At 37.5% G+C, this 22,007-nt stretch overlaps 1 protein-coding gene across 1 annotated transcript; it reads left to right on the top strand.

Annotated features, from left to right (window-relative positions):
- The first annotated feature begins 15,205 nt into the window (after positions 1 to 15,205).
- LOC132615699 (DNA-directed RNA polymerases II, IV and V subunit 6A-like) lies at positions 15,206 to 18,659 on the top strand. Its single transcript, XM_060330308.1, has 6 exons — positions 15,206 to 15,329; positions 17,641 to 17,674; positions 17,769 to 17,944; positions 18,051 to 18,102; positions 18,212 to 18,279; positions 18,381 to 18,659. Exons 1-6 carry the CDS (start codon positions 15,298 to 15,300, stop codon positions 18,448 to 18,450), a joined length of 432 nt encoding a protein of 143 aa, XP_060186291.1. The 5' UTR covers positions 15,206 to 15,297; the 3' UTR covers positions 18,451 to 18,659.
- The last annotated feature ends 3,348 nt before the right edge of the window (positions 18,660 to 22,007 follow it).

Consider the following 22,007-nt stretch of genomic DNA (forward strand, 5'->3'; position numbering starts at 1 on the left):
TCTGTACCTTCTGCTTTGCATACTCAATACATATTTCGTACTGACCCCCTCCTCCGGGGGCTGTGTTTCATGCCGCAGGTACAGACGCACAGCCTGGTGATCCACCTGTTTAGGACACCCTCTTTTGCTATTCGGAAGTGCTCCTCTCATTCCGGAGCTTATATTTTTGGTATATATATTTGTTAGTGCATTTATATATATATATATATTCGTTCATGGGTACGGCGGGGCCCTGTCCCGTCATATGATTCTGCCAGTCTGTTTAGAGGTCTGTGGACATGTTTGTGGGTTGGGGTCTTTTCTGTACGGATGCGTGTATATGTTGTGTTTGGGCGATCCCATTCGCCGTGGCGGCCGGTCCGCATATGTTTAAATGTGCTTTGTTGGCCCTGTGTGGCCTTTGTTGGTATTATCTGTGCGCAGGGTTAATTTGGATAGTCAGTAAAACAAAGGAAACTCTGCCGAAATTTTTCTGGAAATTATCTAAATTTGAAATATAGTCTTGTCGGCTTCTGCTATATACTTGAATGCGTTTGATAAAAATTTGAGATAGCATTTGATAGATGTGTTTGGGTGCCCAGATCGGGCACTAGTCACGGCCTACGGGGTTGGGTCGTGACAGAAGTGGTATCAGAGCGGTTTGTCCTCGGAATGTCTACAGACTGTGTCTAGTAGAGTCTTGTTTATCGGTGTGTTGTGCACCACATCTATAAACAGGAAGCTACGGGACATTTAGGGTGTTTCCTTCATTTGAATCTTAGATCGTGCGATAGAGCTGTGCTATTAGGATGATTCTGTTCTGATCCGTTGTTGTTTTCTTTCAGTGATGCCTCCGAAGAAGGCGACAGCCGCCCAGAAGAAAAAGGGCGTGGTAGGAGAGACTAGCCGGGCTCAGAAGGGTACTCGGACCCTTGCTCAGATGATGCGTGATATTGCGTCCCGGCCAGCAGACTCTACTACGTCTTCATCATCAGAGGAGTCTGGAGCACCAGTTGCTGCCACTAGGGGTCGGGGGCGGCTACACCATTAGCTCCAGAGGCTCCAACGGCCGCGCCTCCAGTTTCCCAGCCAGGGGCGGACGATGGTACCCTGCGAGAGGCAGTTCAACTATTGACTCGACTGGTAGCAGGGCAGGTTCATAGACAGGGATGAGGAGATGGTCGGGCAGACAGGCGCGATAGTTCGAGGGCCCGTGATTTTCTGACCTGTGGCCCCCCAGAGTTCTTCGGGTCAAAGCCCGCAGAGGACCCTCATGAGTTTATTCGACAGATGCAGCGGACCCTGCGACTGATTAGTGCTTCTGATACAGAGTCAGTTGAGTTGGCGTCATACCGGTTGCACGACGTAGCAGCCAATTGGTACGAGTCTTGGATGTTGTCCAGAGGTGAGGGTGCCCCTCCAGCTGTATGGGATGAGTTTACAGAGGCCTTTATGGCCCACTTTCTACCTCCGGAGGTGAGGCGCGCCAGGGTAGACCGATTTCTGCTGTTGAAGCAGCGGGGCAGGCCGATTCGGGAGTACAGCTTAGAGTTTGATTCACTGGCCCGATATGCGCCCACATATGTAGCTACCATGACTGACCGGATGCACCGATATATAGTGGGGCTGGATCTGTATTACGTTGACAGTTGCCTGGTATTGGCGGCCCAGCACGGTATGGATATTGCCCGTATACAGGCCCACGCCCAGGGCATGGAGGATAGACGCAGGAGGCGCCAGCCTGACAGAGTTGATGATAGGGGCCAGCCCAAGAGGGCTAGATCGTTCGGGTATTCTGGGGATTTCCGAGGCAGACAGCCTCAGCAGCAGCAGAGCAGATATCCTTCTCAGTCATCACGGGGTACACCCCCACAGTTTACCGGCAGGAGATCTGAGGGTGCCGGATATTCAGGGGCAGGCCCGAGCTCCAGGGCTTCAGGTTCACAGTTGGACAGAGGTTCCAGCAGTCAGATGAGGCCACCCAGACCTTCGTGTTCCTACTGTGAGAGACAGCACCCGGGGGAGTGTTTCCGAGCTACAGGTGCATGCTTTGTTTGCGGCCGTCAGGGCCATCAGATGAGAGACTGTCCGGCTAGAGGTGGTGCAGGCAGCGCAACTCAGTCTACCGGGTCATCCGGTGGTTCATCGTTGGCCTCAGTAGCTATGCGCCCTGCGGGGCGGGGTACACCAGCATCAGTAGGCCGAGGCAGGGGTCGTGGTGGAGTTCCTGGTTCTAGCGGTCCTTCGAACCGCATTTATGCATTAGCCAGCCGACAGGACCAGGAGGCGTCGCCTAATGTCGTCACAGGTATATTACTGGTTTTCTCTCGATCTGTGTATGCATTGATTGATCCTGGTTCGACTTTATCATATATTTCCCCACTTGTTGCTAATGAGATTGGGATAGAATCCGAGCCGATAGAGCCTTTTGAGGTAGCTACACCTGTAGGGGATTCTGTTATAGCTAGACAGGTTTATCGGGATTGTTCTGTTATCATATCTGATCGTTATACTAAAGCTGATTTGATAGAGTTAGATATGCTAGAGTTTGATGTTATTATAGGCATGGACTGGTTAGCGTTCTATTATGCTAATGTTGACTGCCAGCAGAAGGTAGTTCGTTTCCAGTTTCCGGGGGAACCAGTTATAGAATGGGCAGGTAATACAGCTTCGCCGAGGGGTAAGTTTATTTCATACCTCAAGGCTGAGAAAATGATCAGAAAGGGATATATTTATCATCTGGTCCGTGTTCATGATTTAGAGGCAGAGGCACCGACTCTTCAGTCAGTCCCAGTGGTTAATGAATTTGTAGATGTATTCCCAGATGAGCTTCCAGGTCTCTCCCCCCCCCCCCCCCCCCCCCCCCCGAGCGGGAGATAGAATTTGCTATTGATTTGTTGCCAGACACTCAGCCCATTTCTATTCCTCCGTACAGAATGGCACCAGCAGAATTAAAAGAATTGAAAGAACAGCTGAGAGATCTATTGGATAAGGGTTTCATTCGGCCTAGTGCGTCACCCTGGGGAGCTCCGGTATTATTTGTGAGGAAGAAAGACGGCTCGCTGCGGATGTGCATTGATTATCGGCAGTTGAATAAGGTAACCATCAAGAATAAATACCCCCTCCCCAGGATTGATGATTTGTTTGATCAGCTGCAGGGTGCCAGGTACTTCTCGAAGATAAACCTGCGGTCAGGCTATCATCAGGTACGGGTACGAGAGGCTGATATTCCCAAGACAGCATTCAGGACCCGATATGGGCACTATGAATTCAGAGTCATGTCTTTTGGGCTGACAAATGCCCCAGCAGTATTTATGGACCTGATGAATCGGGTATTCAGACCATTCTTGGATATGTTTGTGATTGTATTTATCGATGATATTCTGGTTTATTCTCGGTCAGAAGCAGAGCATGCGGACCATTTGAGGACGGTACTTGGCACACTTCGGCACCAGGAATCATATGCTAAATTTTCTAAGTGTGAATTCTGGTTATCTTCAGTGGCATTTCTGGGACATATTATTGGGGTTGATGGCGTCCGGGTGGATACCCAGAAGATCAAGGCCGTAAAGAATTGGCCTAGACCTACGACGCCGACAGAGGTGCGTAGCTTTCTAGGAGTGGCTGGTTATTATCGGAGATTCGTGGAGAAATTTGCTTCCATTTCAGCGCCTTTGACAAGGCTGACTCAGAAGGGAGCTAAGTTTCAGTGGTCAGATGCTTGCGAGCGTAGCTTCCAGTTGCTGAAAGAGAAGTTGACTACGGCCCCAGTCCTGTCTCTTCCTGAGGGTCCAGATGGGTATGTGATTTATTGTGATGCCTCTGGTATTGGTTTGGGATGTGTGTTGATGCAGCACGGCAGGGTGATAGCTTATGCTTCCCGGCAGCTCAGAAAACATGAAAAGAATTATCCTACTCACGATTTGGAGCTGGCAGCGGTCATTCATGATTTGAAGATGTGGAGACATTATTATATGGGGTTCACGTTGATATTTATACAGATCATAAGAGCCTTCAGTACATCTTTAGGCAAAAGGAGCTGAACTTGCGACAGAGGAGGTGGTTAGAGTTGTTAAAAGATTATGATGTTGATATTCTCTACCATCCGGGGAAAGCTAATGTTGTGGCAGATGCACTTAGTCGCAAGTCTATGGGTAGCCTAGCAGACGTGACATCAGGGAGGAAAGAAATGGTTCGCGATATTCATTAGTTGGCTAGTCTTGGAGTTCGCTTGGCTGATTCTGGAGATGTTGGGGTTTCTGTTCGAGGTATTGCTGAGTCCTCTATTACAGAAGATATTAAGCGGCATCAGTATGAGGATCCTATTTTGGCACAGTACAGAGATGCAGCTCTGGCACAGGAGAAGACTCTGTTTGAGATTTCACCTGATAGAGTGTTATTTCACAGAGGCAGATTGTGTGTACCTGACGTTGCAGGGTTGCGGCGACAGGTTATGGGCGAGGCACATTATGCCCGATATTCTGTTCACCCAGGGTCGACGAAGATGTACCATGATCTCAGATGCCTATATTGGTGGGACGGTATGAAAAGAGATATAACAGAGTTCGTTGCTTAGTGTCCAAATTGCCAGCAGGTTAAGATTAGCACCAGAAGCCCGGTGGGCTATTGCAGGAGATGGAGATACCGACGTGGAAGTGGGAGATCATTAATATAGACTTTATTACAGGTTTACCTCGCACTCCACGGAGGTACGACTCCATTTAGGTTATCATTGATCGGCTGACAAAATCAGCCCATTTTCTTCCAGTTAGGACTACATACTCAGCTGAAGATTATGCCAGGCTATATATTAAGGAGAATGTGAGACTGCACGGAGTTCCTGTGTCTGTTATTTCCGATAGAGGTGCCCAGTTTTCAGCTAAGTTCTGGATATCATTTCAGGAGGGATTGGGGACCCAGGTGAGCCTGAGTACAGCCTTCCATGCCCAGTCCGACGGACAGGCCGAACGCACTATTCAGACATTGGAAGATATGTTGCGTACCTGTGTTATTGATTTCAGGGGTAGCTGGGACGACCATTTATCGCTTGTTGAGTTTGCTTATAATAACAGCTACCACTCCAGTATTCAGATGGCACCATATGAGGCTTTGTATGGCAGGAAATGCAGATCTCCGATCGGTTGGTTTGACGTGGGTGATACTCAATTAATTGGCCCAGATGTAGTCCAGCAGGCGGTCGATAAGGTGAAACTGATCCTAGAGCGACTATTAGCGGCCCAGAGCCGACAGAAATCTTATGCCGATAAGCGACGTCGACCGTTAGAGTTTCAGATTGGCGATTGGGTGTTCCTGAAAGTGTCACCGATGAAAGGTGTTATGCGATTTGGCAAGAAAGGAAAGCTCAGTCCGAGATATATTGGGCCTTATCTGATTATTCGCAAAATAGGCAAGGTGGCCTACGAATTGGATTTGCCAGCTGATTTGGGAGCGGTACACCCGGTATTTCATGTTTCTATGCTTCGTAAATGTGTTGGTGACCCCTCCAGAGTTTTTCCTGTAGATGACATTCAGGTCACCGAAGAGCTATCTTATGAGGAGCAGCCTATAGCCATATTGGATCGCCAGGTAAAAAGGTTGCGGAACAAAGATATGGCTTCTGTTAAAGTGCTGTGGCGGAACAATAACCGGGAGGAAATGACCTGGGAAGCTGAGGAGCATATGAAGAAGAAGTATCCTCATTTATTTTCAGAGCCTACAGGTAATCCAATTCTCTATTTAACTATGTTGTTTGATAAATGAATCATTGATTAATGATTGTATTGTTGTGATAGTTGGTAAGGAAACTCCCCCAAAATGTCGTATGACCGGTAAGGTTAATCTGACATTCGAGGACGAATGTTCTAAAGGGGGGGAGGATGTTAGAACCCGTATTTTTGTACAGTGGAATAATCCGGATTTATTTATGATAAGCTAAGGACAAAATTATTTCGGGATTTGAAGTCGGGACTTTTGACCGTTGATTTTCTTTTGAGACATAAGTTATATATATGAAATTGATGGCATTGAACACTTAGGGAAAATTGGGACCACAATTCATAAAATTGGAATTAAAAATCTTGCAAAAAAATAAAGTTATGTGGCCGTGTGCAATGGGTTGGTCCCACACATTGTGTGGCCAATTTTAATTGGTCCAACACATTGTGTGGGCCAAAGACTTGTATAAATATTTTATGGACACTTAAAGGATGACCTCTAAGTCATCTTTATTCTTTTCCACACTTAGAAAAAAGAAAGCAAGAAGTTGAAGAACCAACCATGGCTCTCGGCTAGCACATGGAAAATCAAGATCATTTTTTTAGCCTCTCCAAAATTTATTCCTTGGTACAAACCCACTAATTTAAGGTCCCTAAGTAACTTGGAAGCATTGTTGGAGTGATCAAGTCCTTCATTCAAGAGATTGCAAACCCTAACCCCTTTGTGGAGTTGAAGAAGAAAGGTAAGTTTGATCTTGTTTATTGTGTTGTGAACATTTTATTCATGTGGTAGCATGTTAATATGGATGGAAATCATGAAATATTGTATGTTGGAAGTGGTTTTTGTGATGGGTGTGTTGGCCGTGTGAAGTATGATTGTGTTGTGTGATTGAGTTGATAAATTAGTTCCTTGTAGCTTGTTGATTGTTGTAGGGTGAAGAGATAGATTAGAACCATCTAAATGTGTATATTTATAGATGTGGGTGTAGCCGTATATATGGTCCCAATGTGTGTCAAAGAATGAATTAATATCTCTTAGCATTTTAATTGTCGTCGTTATGAATTTTAGTTGGAATTGAGCATTTAATGACTCAAAAATGATGTTGGAAATGTAGGGGCTGATTTAAGGCTTATTTTACGTTTGATGTAATTCGTATATTTTATGAGAATGATATCGTTATATTGTGGATTGTGGTACAAAACATGAATTGAAATCGAGGAACGTGAAAAGAGGGTTGTTTCGGTTTTAGGGGCTGCTCACGGCTAAGGGGGCTGTTTTCGGCCAACATAAAAAAAAATGTGTTAGTATGGATTTGGGTTGCTAATCGAATGTATGAACGATATTGTGACTTGAATGTAAGCCATAGAATTGAATAATTGGAAAGTTGTCGAATGGCGTAAAAGAGAGCTACTATTATTATTTTGCCTTTCGAATTGATTATCGATGCTGCTAGGTTGGTTATTGTGGTTGTTGTTGTTGATTTTGAGCGAGTTGAATTCTCAGGATGGCCTAGTTACAGGGGAAGTGCTGCCGAATTTTCTGTAGAATTTAATGATTAGTTGGAATGAATGGCTAAATGCCCTTATCTAATGTTTGGTATTCGTTGGCGTATTTGTAGACCTTGGGGAGCCCGAAGCCTAGTTTGGACTTAGTTTGAGTTGGATCATATTGGAGAGCGTTTGAGGTATGTAAAGTAACCTTTCTTTTTGGCATGCCTTAGTTAAAGTAGGCCATGATACGAGCCTCTAGGAAACTCTATTCTCGCAAATCCGAGCTTGTCTATGATTCGTATTTGTTTCCTTGGTATTCTTGGGCGCATATGACATAACATTGATCCTTATATCCTCGGAGTTTATAATTTGTAAAGATTTCATGAAAATTGATTTTTGGTTTCAAAGCTTGTTCTTTAGCGATTCCAAAAGTTCAAACGCCCATAACTTCCTCAGAAAAGCTCGGATTGCTTTGAAATTTTCGTAGGAGTTCGTATGATATAAAATGAGTATGTTTTTCATAGGCGGGCTCAGTTCGGGTCTATACTCGTCCGTGGGTCCCGCGACGCCCTTTATGTATTTTCGGTAACTTTGGGAAGAGAACGTTGCAATTATTGTTCCGATTTCAAATATGGCTATTTTACTTATCTTTTGGATTTATGATAATGATTTTATGCATATGATTCCTCACTACTCCGCTCGTGCCCTATGATATCGTTCGCCGGTTCGGTTGTCGTGCGTATTATGATACATTCCGGTGTTATGCTGTGTTTATGGTTCACCGCGCTCCTCGCTCGAGGGTCGGGTTCCATATATGTTTGGTGTTATGCTGTGATTGGCGTTATGCTGTGTTGTGATGTGTGCCGGGGATTCGGAGATTTGAAACTTTCTGGTGTTATGCTGTGTTATGGCGCCATCGACAGGCGGGCGACCATATTTTCCTGTGCCCTATGCATAATTTATACTTTGGAAATAAACATTTTTATATTTTTGGATATGTATTATTTTCCATACTTCTGATTCGATTACTGTTCAAGACTTATTTCTGTACCTTCTGTTTTGCATACTCAGTACATATTTCATACTGACCCCCTCCTCCGGGGGCTGCGTTTCATGCCGTAGGTACAGACGCACAGCCTGGTGATCCACCTGTTTAGGACACCCCCTTTTGCTATTCGGAAGTGCTCCTCTCATTCCGGAGCTTATATTTTTGGTATATATATTTGTTAGTGCATTTATATATATATATATATATATATATATATATATATATATATATATATATATATATATATATATATATATATATATATATATTCGTTCATGGGTACGGCGGGGCCCTGTCCCGTCATATGATTCTGTCGGTCTGTTTAGAGGTCTGTGGACATGTTTGTGGGTTGGGGCCTTTTCTGTACGGATGTGTGTATATGTTGTGTTTGGGCGATCCCATTCGCCGCGGCGGCCGGTCCGCATATGTTTAAATGTGCTTTGTTGGCCCTATGTGGCCTTTGTTGGTATTATCTGTGCGCAGGGTTAATTTGGATATTCTGTAAAACAGAGGAAACTCTGCCGAAATTTTTCTGGAAATTATCTAAATTTGAAATATAGTCTTGTCGGCTTCTGCTATATACTTGAATGCGTTTGATAAAAATTTGAGATAGCATTTGATAGATGTGTTTGGGTGCCCAGATCGGGCACTAGTCAGGGCCTACGGGGTTGGGTCGTGACAATATATATATATAGCCTCAAAGCAAAGTCCGCTCCCTCCGGCATAACTTTAGTTTTTCCTTAAAGATTGTATGCCGGATCCGGCATACACTCCCCCCAACCCTGCCTTGCGATTTTTTTTAATGCCTAAGTGGGGTTCGAACCCAGAACCTTATGTATCCAAGCAAAGGGCAAAACTTAAAGACCACAAATATGTGGGGCAAAATTTAAAGATCACCCCAAAAAAAAGGGCAATCCTCGCAAAAAATGACATGATGTGATATTGTTCTGTTTGGACCAAACCTGCACGGTTTTACCCAAAAGTCTCACATCATTAAGAGTATTTAATACTTTATAAGTAGGTCATTTTTTTAACTACCAATGTGATATTTTGTTCGCACACCCAATAAATATTTGTTATATAAGAATCTGTATAGCTATATTAGACGATGAAGTTACCCAATAATTATATAAGTAGTAAATAATAGGTATTTCATTATAACTAACCAAGATGTGCTCAAACTAGCCCAACTATAGAATCAACAATATTTCAGGACAACTAATCTGCCAAATCAAATGATTCGAAAAAGACATTGCATCATCTGTATCCACTCAAACCAAATCATTACTATTAGTGGTCGTTTGGTTTAAGGTATAACATGGGTTATGCCGGTACTAATTTTTATACCACGTTTGGTATAAGGTATAGATTTATCCCGGGATTATTTTATACCTTGTACCAAACGTGGTATAAAAATTAGTGCTGGAATAACTCAACTTATACCTTCTTAACCCACTTATACTGGGATTATTTTATACCATCTTTCAGATGGTATAAAATAGTACCAACAGATGGTATAAATTAGTCCCGGGATTGTAATCCCGGGACTATTTTGACCTCAAACCAAACGACCACTTACTACTTTATCCTCCAGCCTTCAAGGTATGAAATGAATTAGTTGTCAATCTAATTAATTAATTATAGTACTACTTTAATAAATTAATTAATAAATTAAAGAGAAGTGCCAATTCGGATCGGGCACCGAAATAAAGCTAGGGCTCCTCCTTCTTTCTCTCGCGTTTTTCCTTTCAAAGGCTAAAAGGTAGACACAGCCATACACATTTTTTTTCTATATAGCATTTCGTTAAACCAGGTTTTTAATTATATTTTGAATTGTTAATTATTATAATTTATAATTCATTTTACGTAATTTTTAAATATGTAAATTTATATCAAAATTAATAATTCGTTGTCTGAATATAAGGTCAAAATTAACAAGTTTGACCTTCAAAATTCGCGTCGTGCTACCTAAATTGGGATAGAGGGACTAATTAATTATAGTACTCCCTCCTTCTTATTTTATGAGAACGGTTTGACTTGACACAAAGTGTAATAAAGATTTTTTTTAAAATTTTATTGTAAAAAAAGACCTTAAATATTTGTGTTATTATAAATCATTTCATTATTATAGAAAAGTAATACTCTCTCTGTTTCAATTTATGTGAACTTATTTTCTTATTAGTCTGAGCCAACAAGAATGATCACTTTTTATAGTTGGAAACACTTTACCTTTATGCATTTATAGGTACACAAAACATATGTGATTTATTAAGACTACCGGCTTAAAAATCTTTTCTTCTTTCTTAAATTTTGTGTCCAATCAAATGGGTTAACATAAATTACAACAGAGGGGGTATAGTTTGTTTAGACATTCTAAACAGTAGGGTGTTTAAATGAGATCAAAAAATCAATCCGAACCAGTAAACCAAGTCAAAACGATTTAATAAACCGAAAACCGACTTGGTTTGACTTGATTTGGTTTTAACTTTTAAAAAACCGATAATATGTGGTTTAGTTTGGTGTTAAACCAAAAAAACCCGAACCAAAACCGAACCGAACTGATAAATATATATTCTTGAAAATTTTGGCTCATTCCAAGTCCAATACAAATTCAAATAATTAGAATGAAAAGTGTAACCCATTTAAGTTTAAGGTAAAATAAAAAGAAATTTGCTAAAGGTAAAATAAAAAATTTCCCCTTATCCAATTTTACGGTTCCCTCTTTTACATGCCATCTAAATTACTACTTATAAGCTAGCATTTTATCCGTCAAAAATTAAAGGGAAGAAAATGGCAATTGGAATTTAAAATGATTTGGTAGCTGACTTTGTCTTTCGGTTTATCATGTTCCGTTTCAACTTCTGTGTTTTCTTCTTAATGCTTCATAAACATGATGAGTCTAGTTAACAAAAATTCTGAAGAGTTGCGTAATATCAAAAGACTACATGTAGGGAGGTAACTAGAATCATGAAAAGTAGATGTTATGTTTCTATAATTCCTATACCCATAACCATAGGCCTATACCTAAATAAAGTTAATGAATTAATTAAGAAGATTTTTAGATTTGAATGAATCACGGTCAAAGTCGTATTTAGTTACCATTTAATTCAAAGATTTTTTGTATTAATACATTCTTAAAATTCAAAAAAACTGTAAAAATCGAACTGAACCGATAAAACTGATAAAATCGAAAAAATTGAAACCGATAGAATTTATGCTATAATGATTTGGTTTGGTTTGAATATTCAAATAAATCGACTTAATTGATTTGATTTGGTTTTAACCAAAGACCGAGTCAAATCGGATCAGGAACACCTCTGCTAAACAGGAAAGAACTCATAAATTGGGACACAAAGAAGTGGTCAATTCGGGTCGGGTCAGATGTACAAATATTACGCCACAAAGTACAACCTAAGTCGGTTCCTCTAAAGCCCATTCACATAAAAATCACACCAACATACAATTAGAGCTTCTCAATCTCTTATGTATCTCTCAGACTCTCACAGTACACTTTTTTTCTCTGTGGCATTTTATCGAACACCAGGGAAGCAATGGCTACAGGTTCAGTAATTCCAGCAAACAGGCGAAGACCACCAATGGAAGAAAAGAGAAAGATGTTTATCAAGTGATCAACTCCTAATTTCATTATTAAATATTAATAATCATAGCATTTTTCTTTTCTTGCAAATAATTTAATTTGTCAGAAATCATATAAGATAATTTTCTTTTAAGACAAAGCATCAATGAATTAGAACCCGTTTGGATTGACTTATAAGTTGATCAAATTAGCTTATAAGCTACTTATTTTTTAATTTATTTGGATATTTAGTAAAATAGAAAACAACTTAAATTAAGTTAAACGGTGCTTAAAATAGGTCAAAATCAAGAAGTTGCTCAACCCCAATCTTTTTTTTTTTTTTGCTTAAAAGCCATTTTAGTTTGACCAATAATTTTACCTTTTTATCTCTTATATTTTCTATTAATTTCAATAATGCCCTTACTTCTAAAAATCCTTTAAACATTTTTATCCAAACACGTAACTATTTTGTTTTTTAAAATAACTTTCAGCACTTAAAAAGTACATTAAGCACTTATGCTTAAAAGTCACTTTTTCAGCTAATCCAAACGGGCTCTTATTGACAGACTAAATTAATTCTTAAATTTTATTTCAATGAATTCATTTTTTTTAATTTCATCTAAACCTAGGTTTTAATCACCATATTTGTTTTAGCATAAATCATTGTCACGTGAAATTATGAGTAGTTACTCAATAAATATCAAAACATGCTATTCCTACCTCTAATTAGAAATTAAATGTTCACAAATTCATAAAATATTAAAACCTCCTTTTCAATTTATGATTATAGCAGAGTTTTAAATCATTTTGTATACTTTAAATTATGTTACTAAACATCAAGTTATCTATGTGATACCTGTCTTTTAATAAATTATCTAATTAGTGATTAAAAAAAACTTAACTAATGAATAATACATTATTAAGAAGTGATCATCTTAAAAGAGTTGTGCCCAAAAAAAATACACAAATTATTTGTTTAAATTAAAACCATTATAAAGTATATTAGTACGGGCATCACTAGACTGGCAGTAGACAATACAAAGTATCAAAACTAAACAAACATCATGAATATGTTTATACTTTATACCAAACTATTTTATTGCTAAAACTAAAAATTAGTACTCCCTCCGTTCACTTTTACTTAACATATGAAGAAAAATAAATTTTTTATTTTATCTTTAATATTAACTAGTAAATGTAACCGCGCTTCGTGCGGTCATGAAATATCTCATTACCTTTACAAACTAATTTACTATATTCGAAAATTGAATATACTATAAAATAGTCTTTTTAAGTGTTAATCCGTTTTATTATTATTATCACTTTTTTCTAAAAAAAAAAATGTTTGACATTTATCATCTTACATAATTAGATCTATCCAAAAAGAAAAACAAATCCCTTAAATTATGGGTAAAAAATATTTTTCCTCTCTAATTTTGCTTTAAAATTAAATACCTTTCCCAATTTTGAAGAATCGACATTTTCTCCTCCTATTCTATGCTATGTTTATTTTGCCTTCATCATTATCAATCTCATTTATTATATTTTCTGAAGTTTTTGACTAATTACCCATGTCATTATACAATTTTATATTCTATGTGATATTTATTTTGTTCGACCTAGCTCTTGGTATAACTAATATAAAAAACATTATAACCGCATATACATAAAGCAACTATTCCTCTTCTTTCTCCTCTGCCCGTTACTATTGATTTATTTCATCAATAAAAATCAACGAACCTGAAATTAATGGTTATTTCATTAAATTTAAATCAGGAATAGAAATTACAGAATTGACATCAAAAGTTTCAAATGAATGTGAAAATCTTACCATCGAATATGCGATCTGAATGAAGTTCCTCCCATTTATTCCTCATAGTCAATCATCTTCGTACTACCACTTTAGTCCATGAAGATTGCAGGAAAGAAGTCGACATCAACTTATTAGTATTCATTCAAGAATATACAGTTACATAACCCCCACCTATATAAACATATTATACTAAAAAACATTGTATATAAATATATTTTTTATCATATACAAACCGGAATTTATATATTTAGACAACCGATGGTCTCCCTCGGTTTAAACCACGTCCACTCCCAAGGATCTCCTCCGATCTTGAAAAAGACACTGACCAAAGACGGAAGTTACACTGGAGTTCAGGATTTTTTGACGGATTCTATCGGTTTATCTTCCAAACCATTCTTTTCCGATATTGTCAAATTCGGTTTTACTTCGTTGGTTTTGACCTTCGATTTCCCTGTTTTTAGTAGTGATCATATAAGATTTGGTAATCTTGAAAATAAAATAAATTACACGATATAACATGTAAAAATAATCGAATATGCAAAATTTCTTATTCTAACTGAATACATAACTTAAATACATATCCAATTGAACCCCAAGAAGGAAATAAATATGAAGGAAAAAAGCGATACCTGATAATTTTTGTTCTGTTTTCATGGCTGCAAAAAAGCCACCAATGAAGCTGTAAAAATATGGAGAAGATGGTGTTGTATCTTTGAAGTAAGATCATAAGATATATATTTAATTAATTCAACATGCGAAAACAAAAGAAAGTTTGAAGTCATTGTTGCTGGGTGTTGAGAATTTCCTTTAGATGCTACATCCGAGACACAACAATTTTACAAGCTGATATATAGCCAACCTCCATAACTTGCACAACTCTTCTTCTCCTCCATAATCTCTGCCACATGTTTGATGGATTTATTATAATTATTGTAATTAAAAGCTTATGTTTTGATATTTGCCGTTTCTTTTCTTCATATTCATCAGGTTAATTATGCATATTAGAATAGTGTTGAGTTGGTCAAGTTAAGGCAGTGATTAATGAGAGCTATTATACTAAAAAATTGGAAGAAAAGGCCTTATCAGTATTGCCCCAAAATGGAGACGGTATGCGTTCCTTTTTCTCCATGATTAAAGAATTGAACATTGAGCATCTAATTGCAATAAGTAACCTTTTAATGCTTGAATTGATTTTTTTTTTCATGATTATATTTCATTTTAATTAGAAAAATGAGGTAAAATGTCAAAAAATTGACAAAAAAGATAAATATCAATAGTGACCATAGAGAGGTGTCACATCACCTTGTCTATGCCTAGCTTTATATTATATATAGATTAATCAATTTTAAATTATTCTCCAAATTTATTGAGACTATACACTAATTAATATAAATATTATAATAAAATATAAATTTCGTTTATTAATTTTTAATAGCGTTCAAAATAAAAAATAAACAATTAAAAGCGACCGGACCACAAACTAAAGTGATTTGCAAAGACTTATAAGGGTAGTTTTGTACATCTAGTTTCAAGAGGACAACTTCTACACAGTTCGATATATTCCATATTTCCCCTACTCCTAACTCTATATATTTCCACAGAGCCTTGGTATATTTTCACACCTCTGCTATTGCCACCCCTACAGTTTGGTTTGAGCTCTCAAGTGGAATAAAAAATGGCAGATGAAGACTATGATATGGACGGAGTGTAAGTACTATTACCATTTATTTTTTCATGGACGTTTTTTATGTGTGTAATGTTTTCTTTTTCACTATATACTTTTTTTTTCCTTCATAAAAGGTTTGCATCTTTCTTTTTTTGTGTTGTTATTCTTGGTGTTAGTAAGCCTCAAACTGTTGAGTATAAACGGATTATTATAGTAGTATGTACATAGTTGTCCTGATCAATAAGGTATATTAAGTTTCTGGGTTCTTGATCATAATTCTTTTTGCTTATTTGAGTTATCAATGAAGTTATTTAGACATATTAAGTGAATTCTTAATATGAAGACTGTTTCTGTGCTAAAATGACTGGGTTTTGTTATAGCTCAGCCACTGTCGTGAATTATTTTTATTTGGTTGTATGATTATTATATGTGTAGAATTTAGTATTGGGATTTAGCTGTTCGTGTACTAGGGCCTAGGTTTTACAGTTAATTATGAAAAGAAGTGATCTTTTTGGTCGAGAGACTCGGGACTCTTGTATGTAGGGATTTTTTTTTTTTTTAATCATAGTACTTGTATCCCTTTATTGACTTCAGCAAAAAGAACAAGAACAAAGTTTGGGTGGGTGGGTCTTTTTTTTTTTGTGTGTGTGTGTGTGGGGGGGGGGGGGGGGGGGCGGTTGAGTGGGGTTGGGGGAGTATAATTTGAGAGATAGGCGTACCAATCCCTAATCGATATGTCCATGGGCGGAGCCACCTTAGGTTAAGGGTGGTCAGGTGCACACCCTTCGTCGGAAAATTACGCGGTGTACATAGGTTAAATATTAGCTACTATGAGTATATATTTAATTTTACACACCCTTAATATAAGTGAGAAAAAAATTTGCACACCCTTCGCCAAATTCCTGGCTCCGCCACTGGATATGTCTACCTGTTCGTGTAAAAGAATGAAAGAATACTATAGCTTATACAGTTCAGGGTGGATCAAAGTGGATTTCTGATGCCTTTAGCTGTCTGATTCCGAACGAAGCGATTTCCTATTTGTCAAGTAGGTTGGTCCTCTGACCGGTCTTGGTAAACTCTCGAACATTGTAAAAACCATTTGCTGCCGATAAAACATGGATGTTTGGTAGGTGCAGTCATGAGTTTGAAGCTGGAGAAAGTGGATTTCTCAGTTTTATAAAAAAGAAGCATATATTTTGGGCCAATATGTATTAGCAAAATTCATAAACATTTGAGAACTGCCACTTTTTTAATTTTTTCTGAGCCTACTTTTTTTTTTGAGTGTGAAATACTTGTGCTGCATGTGAACAGTCTTAGTGAAGGATCTTTAGGATAAGGTAGAGAGGTGCTCTGTGGTGGTCCATCTTAGAGGATGCAATTAAATATAGATATATATCTTACAATAGAAAGACTAACAAATATTTGCTCAGAGGGAATAATCAAGTCTTTTTCCATCTAGTAGTATTTACGGAAATATGCTCTATAGTAAGACGTTTTGGAAGTTAATTAGGTATTGTCTATCTTAGTTGTAATAGGTTAAGTCTAAAAAAAATATTCGTAACGTTCTTATAGGTATTAGGTTAAAGAAGTATGTTCAAAATAGGATTAGAACTTATTAAGGGTATAAAAATTGTTCAATATAAGGATATTTTGGTCAACCAACATTTATATTCATGCTTTTAAAATAAATATAGATAATCTCTTTGGATCAAAGTGATTACTACATCTCTTAGCAATTTTGGAGCTTTATTGTAGTGTTTAGATGTTCCTGCATTGGTTAACTAGCTGCAACGAGAACATTCACTAGTGGGAATGGGAAAAGAGGGGCAGCAGTGTGGGTGGTTTTCACCACGGGGCTTTTGATGTTGTAGGAGCTTTCCTTCACTGCTCGAAATATGATTAATAGCTAATCGCATAATGGAATATGCCACCATTCACGAAGTCTAGTAACTTCTTGGACGTGAATTGAGTTTTATTTGAGATGAAGTCATGGGGCGCAATTAGCTAAAGGAGTTAAAGGTGAACTGTTGAAGTTTGCTCGCTAGAGTTTTGCAAACCTTTTGTATGCACATGCCTCAGAAGATGCATCGTGTGGCACCATGAAGTCGAAAATTCTGGGGATTCTGGTATCTAGTGTTGGAGGCCGGCACATACCTTATGCATTAGTGCTGTTTCGACCTTGTTAGTTCTACAAGAAGTTGTCTTTTATGGTTAAGCATTATAATTCTACTGGGTTCTTGTAGTCGTCCCTTGCTTATTTAGTTACTGTGAAGATGAATTATGTTGTCTGTTGGAAAGGTCATTTGGTCTCCTTTATATATGTTAGGCATTTAACTGTTTATATTGATGCAGATACGAGGATGAGCCCATAGAGCCCGAACCTGATGTAAGATAATTTCTTTTAATACTCCTCAGTATTTGAATGTAATTCATGTTGCATAACTATATTAATTATCAAACATTATGTGTCTCATTGTCAGGAAGTAGAAGAGATAGAAGAAGAAAATGGCAACCTTGAGGACGTACCAGACCCCCTATTGGGGGAAGGTGAGGAAAATCCAGAGCAAGAGCCTGTGGAGCGACCTCGGAAAACATCCAAGTATATGACAAAATATGAACGTGCAAGAATCTTGGGTACTCGAGCAGTCCAGATCAGGTCCGGGCACTATTCTTCCCTAATTAGCCTCTTTGTAGGGGTTGTATTTGAACATTGAAACACTTGGGCTTTCATAACATGGTGAGTTCTTTTTGTGCTCATGTAGCATGAATGCTCCTGTGATGGTTGAGTTGGAGGGTGAAACTGATCCTCTTGAGGTAAAGATTGTTCTTTTATTCTACTTCTTATCTTCTTTCGGTGACTTATCAAGATTATCTGAATTATAATGTCTGATGTATCTTCCTTAATGTCCATTTGCTTTAAAAGATTGCAATGAAAGAGCTCCGAGAAAAGAAGATACCCTTCACAATTCGTCGATACCTGCCTGGCCGAAGGCAAGACTTCACTTTTGTGTTTAAGAATCTTTTTTTGTTCTCTTCCATCATCGCAGGCCTCTTCTCATTAATCATTGATCTTTACCTTTTCTTTATTCCAGTTATGAAGATTGGGGAGTCGATGAATTGATCGTTGAGGATTCATGGAAGAGACAAGTTGGAGGAGCTTGAAAGATGTTTTACATGCTGTCCTAAGTGCTTCTGCTTGTAGGCTTGGGAAGAACTATTTAGCAATCGACTTTGCCCCTATGAAAATCAGAAACTAGCTGTGAAGAACTATTGATGTAGATAAATGCTTGTGTGCTTCCTGAAGTTATTACTACTCGTACTGGTCTTGGCTTTCACATGTTTGTGTTCGAATAAACTGCAGCTTCTTGTTACTGTCTTAAAAATTAAAATAGTATTCTGCTATTTGATCGTACGAGGAACAGGCTGTGGAACGTTAAACTTTTACATAATATAGTATTGGTTTATAGGCTTAAGGCGCAAATCACGCATAATGCAATATCCGGGTTATAACATTAAAAGTTTTCATGATTAATGCAAGGATGTTTGGTCTTTGATATAAAATTTTGGAAATTAAGTTAGTGTTTTGGTTTTTGAGATTACATTACAATAACAAAATCTCACAAGTGGATTTGGAGAGGGTAGAATCAAGAATGTATTCCGATCTTACTCCCAATGGAGTTTGGAGAGGGTACATTAGAACTTGGGGAAAAATTCGAATGCAAGTTTAGTTATTTCCCATTTGTGTACCAGCCTACATAGTAGCAGGAAATCGGAATGTTAAGGTAAAGTAAACCTGGGAAAAAAAATTGAATGCAAGTTTAGTTATTTCCCATCTGTGTACCAGCATAAATAGTTGCACGAAATTGGAAGTAACTAGCTTTCAAATTTTGTTTCCAAGTTTTGCTTTACATAATACTAGAAATAGAGAGAATTCGGCAATCCAAATATTTAAGCAAAACCATTTATTTAAGGGAAAAGGGTCAAATATATCCCTCTACTTTAGTTTAATAGTTAAATATACCATCTGTTAGTCAAAGTAGATAAATATAGTCTTTCTGTTAGTCAAAGTAGATAAATATACCCCTTCCGTTAAAGAAAGTACACAAATATATCCCTCAGTTGACAGAATCCCCAATTCCACCATTAATTATCTGATTTAACTTTAAAAAAGAAAACATGTCCGGCCCGCCCCGACCTGCAAATTAAATTCTTTCCACTCAAATATACCCACCACCACTACAACCGACCCAACACAACCACCACCATCACAACCAGTAAATTCTTCATAACCATATATCCTTAACCATGTCCTCGGACATCACTGAACAAAACAAAAAAGATCATTCGATCTCAGTAAATACATTAAATCCTTAATACAGTATTGAATATCATATGCAAAATACCAGAGAAAGCATGATTGTCATTAGTCAAACATGATTATTATAATATTTCACACTTTATAAAATACTTAGGTATCCAACAGAGAGCTTTGGCTTGTAGCAAACTAAGATAAATTTCATCAAGTATCACTGTATCACATATTTAGGTAGCTAACAACATTAAAATCAATAAAAAAGAAAGCTTTAGGCTCAAAAAGGCTAGAAAATCACTGCCACAAGCCTCCTTTCTAAACAACGGTCCTCTAATCTAAAATTAAAAACTAAAAATCAACAATCTCTTGAAGTTTTAGGCACAAAACAATTGGGGTTGTGGTTAAGGATGGTTATGAAAAATTTACTGATTGTGGTGGTGGTGGTGGTGGTTGTGTTGGGTCAGTTGTAGTGGTGGTGGGTATATTTAGGTAGAAAGAATTTAATTTGCGGGTCGGGCATGGGTTTTTTAAAGTTAAATCGGGTTAATGGTGGAATTAGGGATTCTGTTGACTGAGGGGTATATTTGTGTAGGGGTATATTTATCTACTTTGACTAATGAAAGGGGTATATTTATCTACTTTGACTAACAGAGGTTATATTTAACTATTAAACTAAAGTAGAGGGGGTATATTTGACCTTTTTCCCTTTATTTAAAAGGAAGAAGGAGACTAGGCTGATTTGTAATGAAATGCACGGGTTATAGGATTTTTCAATTTGGTTTGTTAGGGATTTATTTGGGGAGGGGGGTCAAGGTTTAGTTGGTGGATCGGGTTAAATGGACTGGGAATTAATTAGATTTAGTTAATTATATGACTAACCAATCAAAGGATGTCACATAATAAATGAAATGGGTCTGTTAAAAAATAAGGGTATTTTAGAACCTAAAGGTTAACGTCAGGGGTATTTTAGGCCCCAAAAGTGGATGGAGGGCATTTTTGCGCCAAATCTAATAGTTCAAGGGTAGTTTAGGCCCTTTTCTGTTTCGGAAATTAAGGTAGTGTTTCGGTTTCTGAGATTACATTACAATAATAGAATCTCACAAGTGGAGTTTGAAGAGGGTAGCATCAAGATGTATGCCAATTTTACTCCTGATGTTTATGAGATTACATTCTAGTTATTAATAGTGGTTACCTTGTGTCATAATTAATATAGATCTTATGCGAGACACAATGAGATAAACTTTTTACTTGTTGCTTTATTTACTCAAACAAATTGGTCTAAAATAGTTGCAAATTAATTGAGGAGGAATAATTCACAATTTTAGAAATTAGTCTTTAAGCTTAATACTACTGAACAATTTTCTTAATTAATGATTATGCAAGATCTTCAAACAACAAATATAAAAGATCGAAGAAATACTATGTAAAGATAAAACTATTTTAAAAATAAGCAGCATAAAAACGCTTATATTATATTCACATAAGAATATTTCATTGATTAACTGATTCGAAAAGAACGGATAAAAATAACTTGCATAGTTGCATTATCATCTATCGAATAACTCTAATTCCTTATATATCCACATAATAATCTAAATATTAATATTTGTTATATAAAAATCTGTATAACTAAATTAGACAATGAATGAAGTTACTGATGATTATATAAATAATATATAATAGTATTACACTGTAATTAGTTAAGATGCTCACAGGCTAAACTGACACTACATTATCATCAATATTTTTGTATAACTGGTCTGCCAAATCAAATGATTCGAAAAAGACATTGCACAAACCAAATCATTACTACAACTTTATCCTCCAGCCTTCAAGGTATGAATGAATTAGTTGTCAATTAATTAATTACAGTACTACTTAAATAAATTAAAGAGAAGCGGTCAATTTGGGTCGGGTCTGATGTACAAATAATGTTGGGTTTTTTGATATTGGTGAATGGGAAATGATGGGATGAAAAGTGAAGGGAATATAAAAGGTCCTTTTTTTTTTTTTGCTTTGCGAAATGTAAAAGGTTCCTTGTGCTTTGGTTAAAGCATCTGTCCCACATAGGAAAAAGAGAGAAAAAGAGAGGTGTACATATTACATTACACCTTCTCTAGTTGCTAAAAGGGTTGAGGGGGAAAGGACCCCACGCGCCGTCGTCGTCGCTCGCTCGGCTCGGCTTCGGCTTCGGCTTCGGCTTTTTAATTTAATTATTAATTAATTAATTAATTATTTCCAGATTCTGACCCGTTAGTGACCCGGATCCGCGTGTCTGACCCGCGACCCGTTTCTCCCCGGATTAATTTAAATTTCCCTCCGTTTTTTTTTTTTTTTAAAACGTACATTTTCTCAAAGGTTGCAACCCTTTCTGAAAAGGTGCAAACCTTTTCCCAACCAGTGCGTT

This window comes from Lycium barbarum, chromosome 10 (assembly GCF_019175385.1).
Source record: "Lycium barbarum isolate Lr01 chromosome 10, ASM1917538v2, whole genome shotgun sequence".
Taxonomy (NCBI): Eukaryota; Viridiplantae; Streptophyta; class Magnoliopsida; order Solanales; family Solanaceae; genus Lycium; species Lycium barbarum.

What these genes read in the sequence shown, in the direction of transcription:
- LOC132615699 (XM_060330308.1), top strand. Translation starts at nt 15,298, where the DNA reads ATGGCAGATGAAGACTATGATATGGACGGAGT. An exon ending in GACTATGATATGGACGGAGT is followed by an intron (nt 15,330 to 17,640) that starts GTAAGTACTATT and finishes ATATTGATGCAG; the next exon opens with ATACGAGGATGAGCCCATAG. An exon ending in CCATAGAGCCCGAACCTGAT is followed by an intron (nt 17,675 to 17,768) that starts GTAAGATAATTT and finishes TCTCATTGTCAG; the next exon opens with GAAGTAGAAGAGATAGAAGA.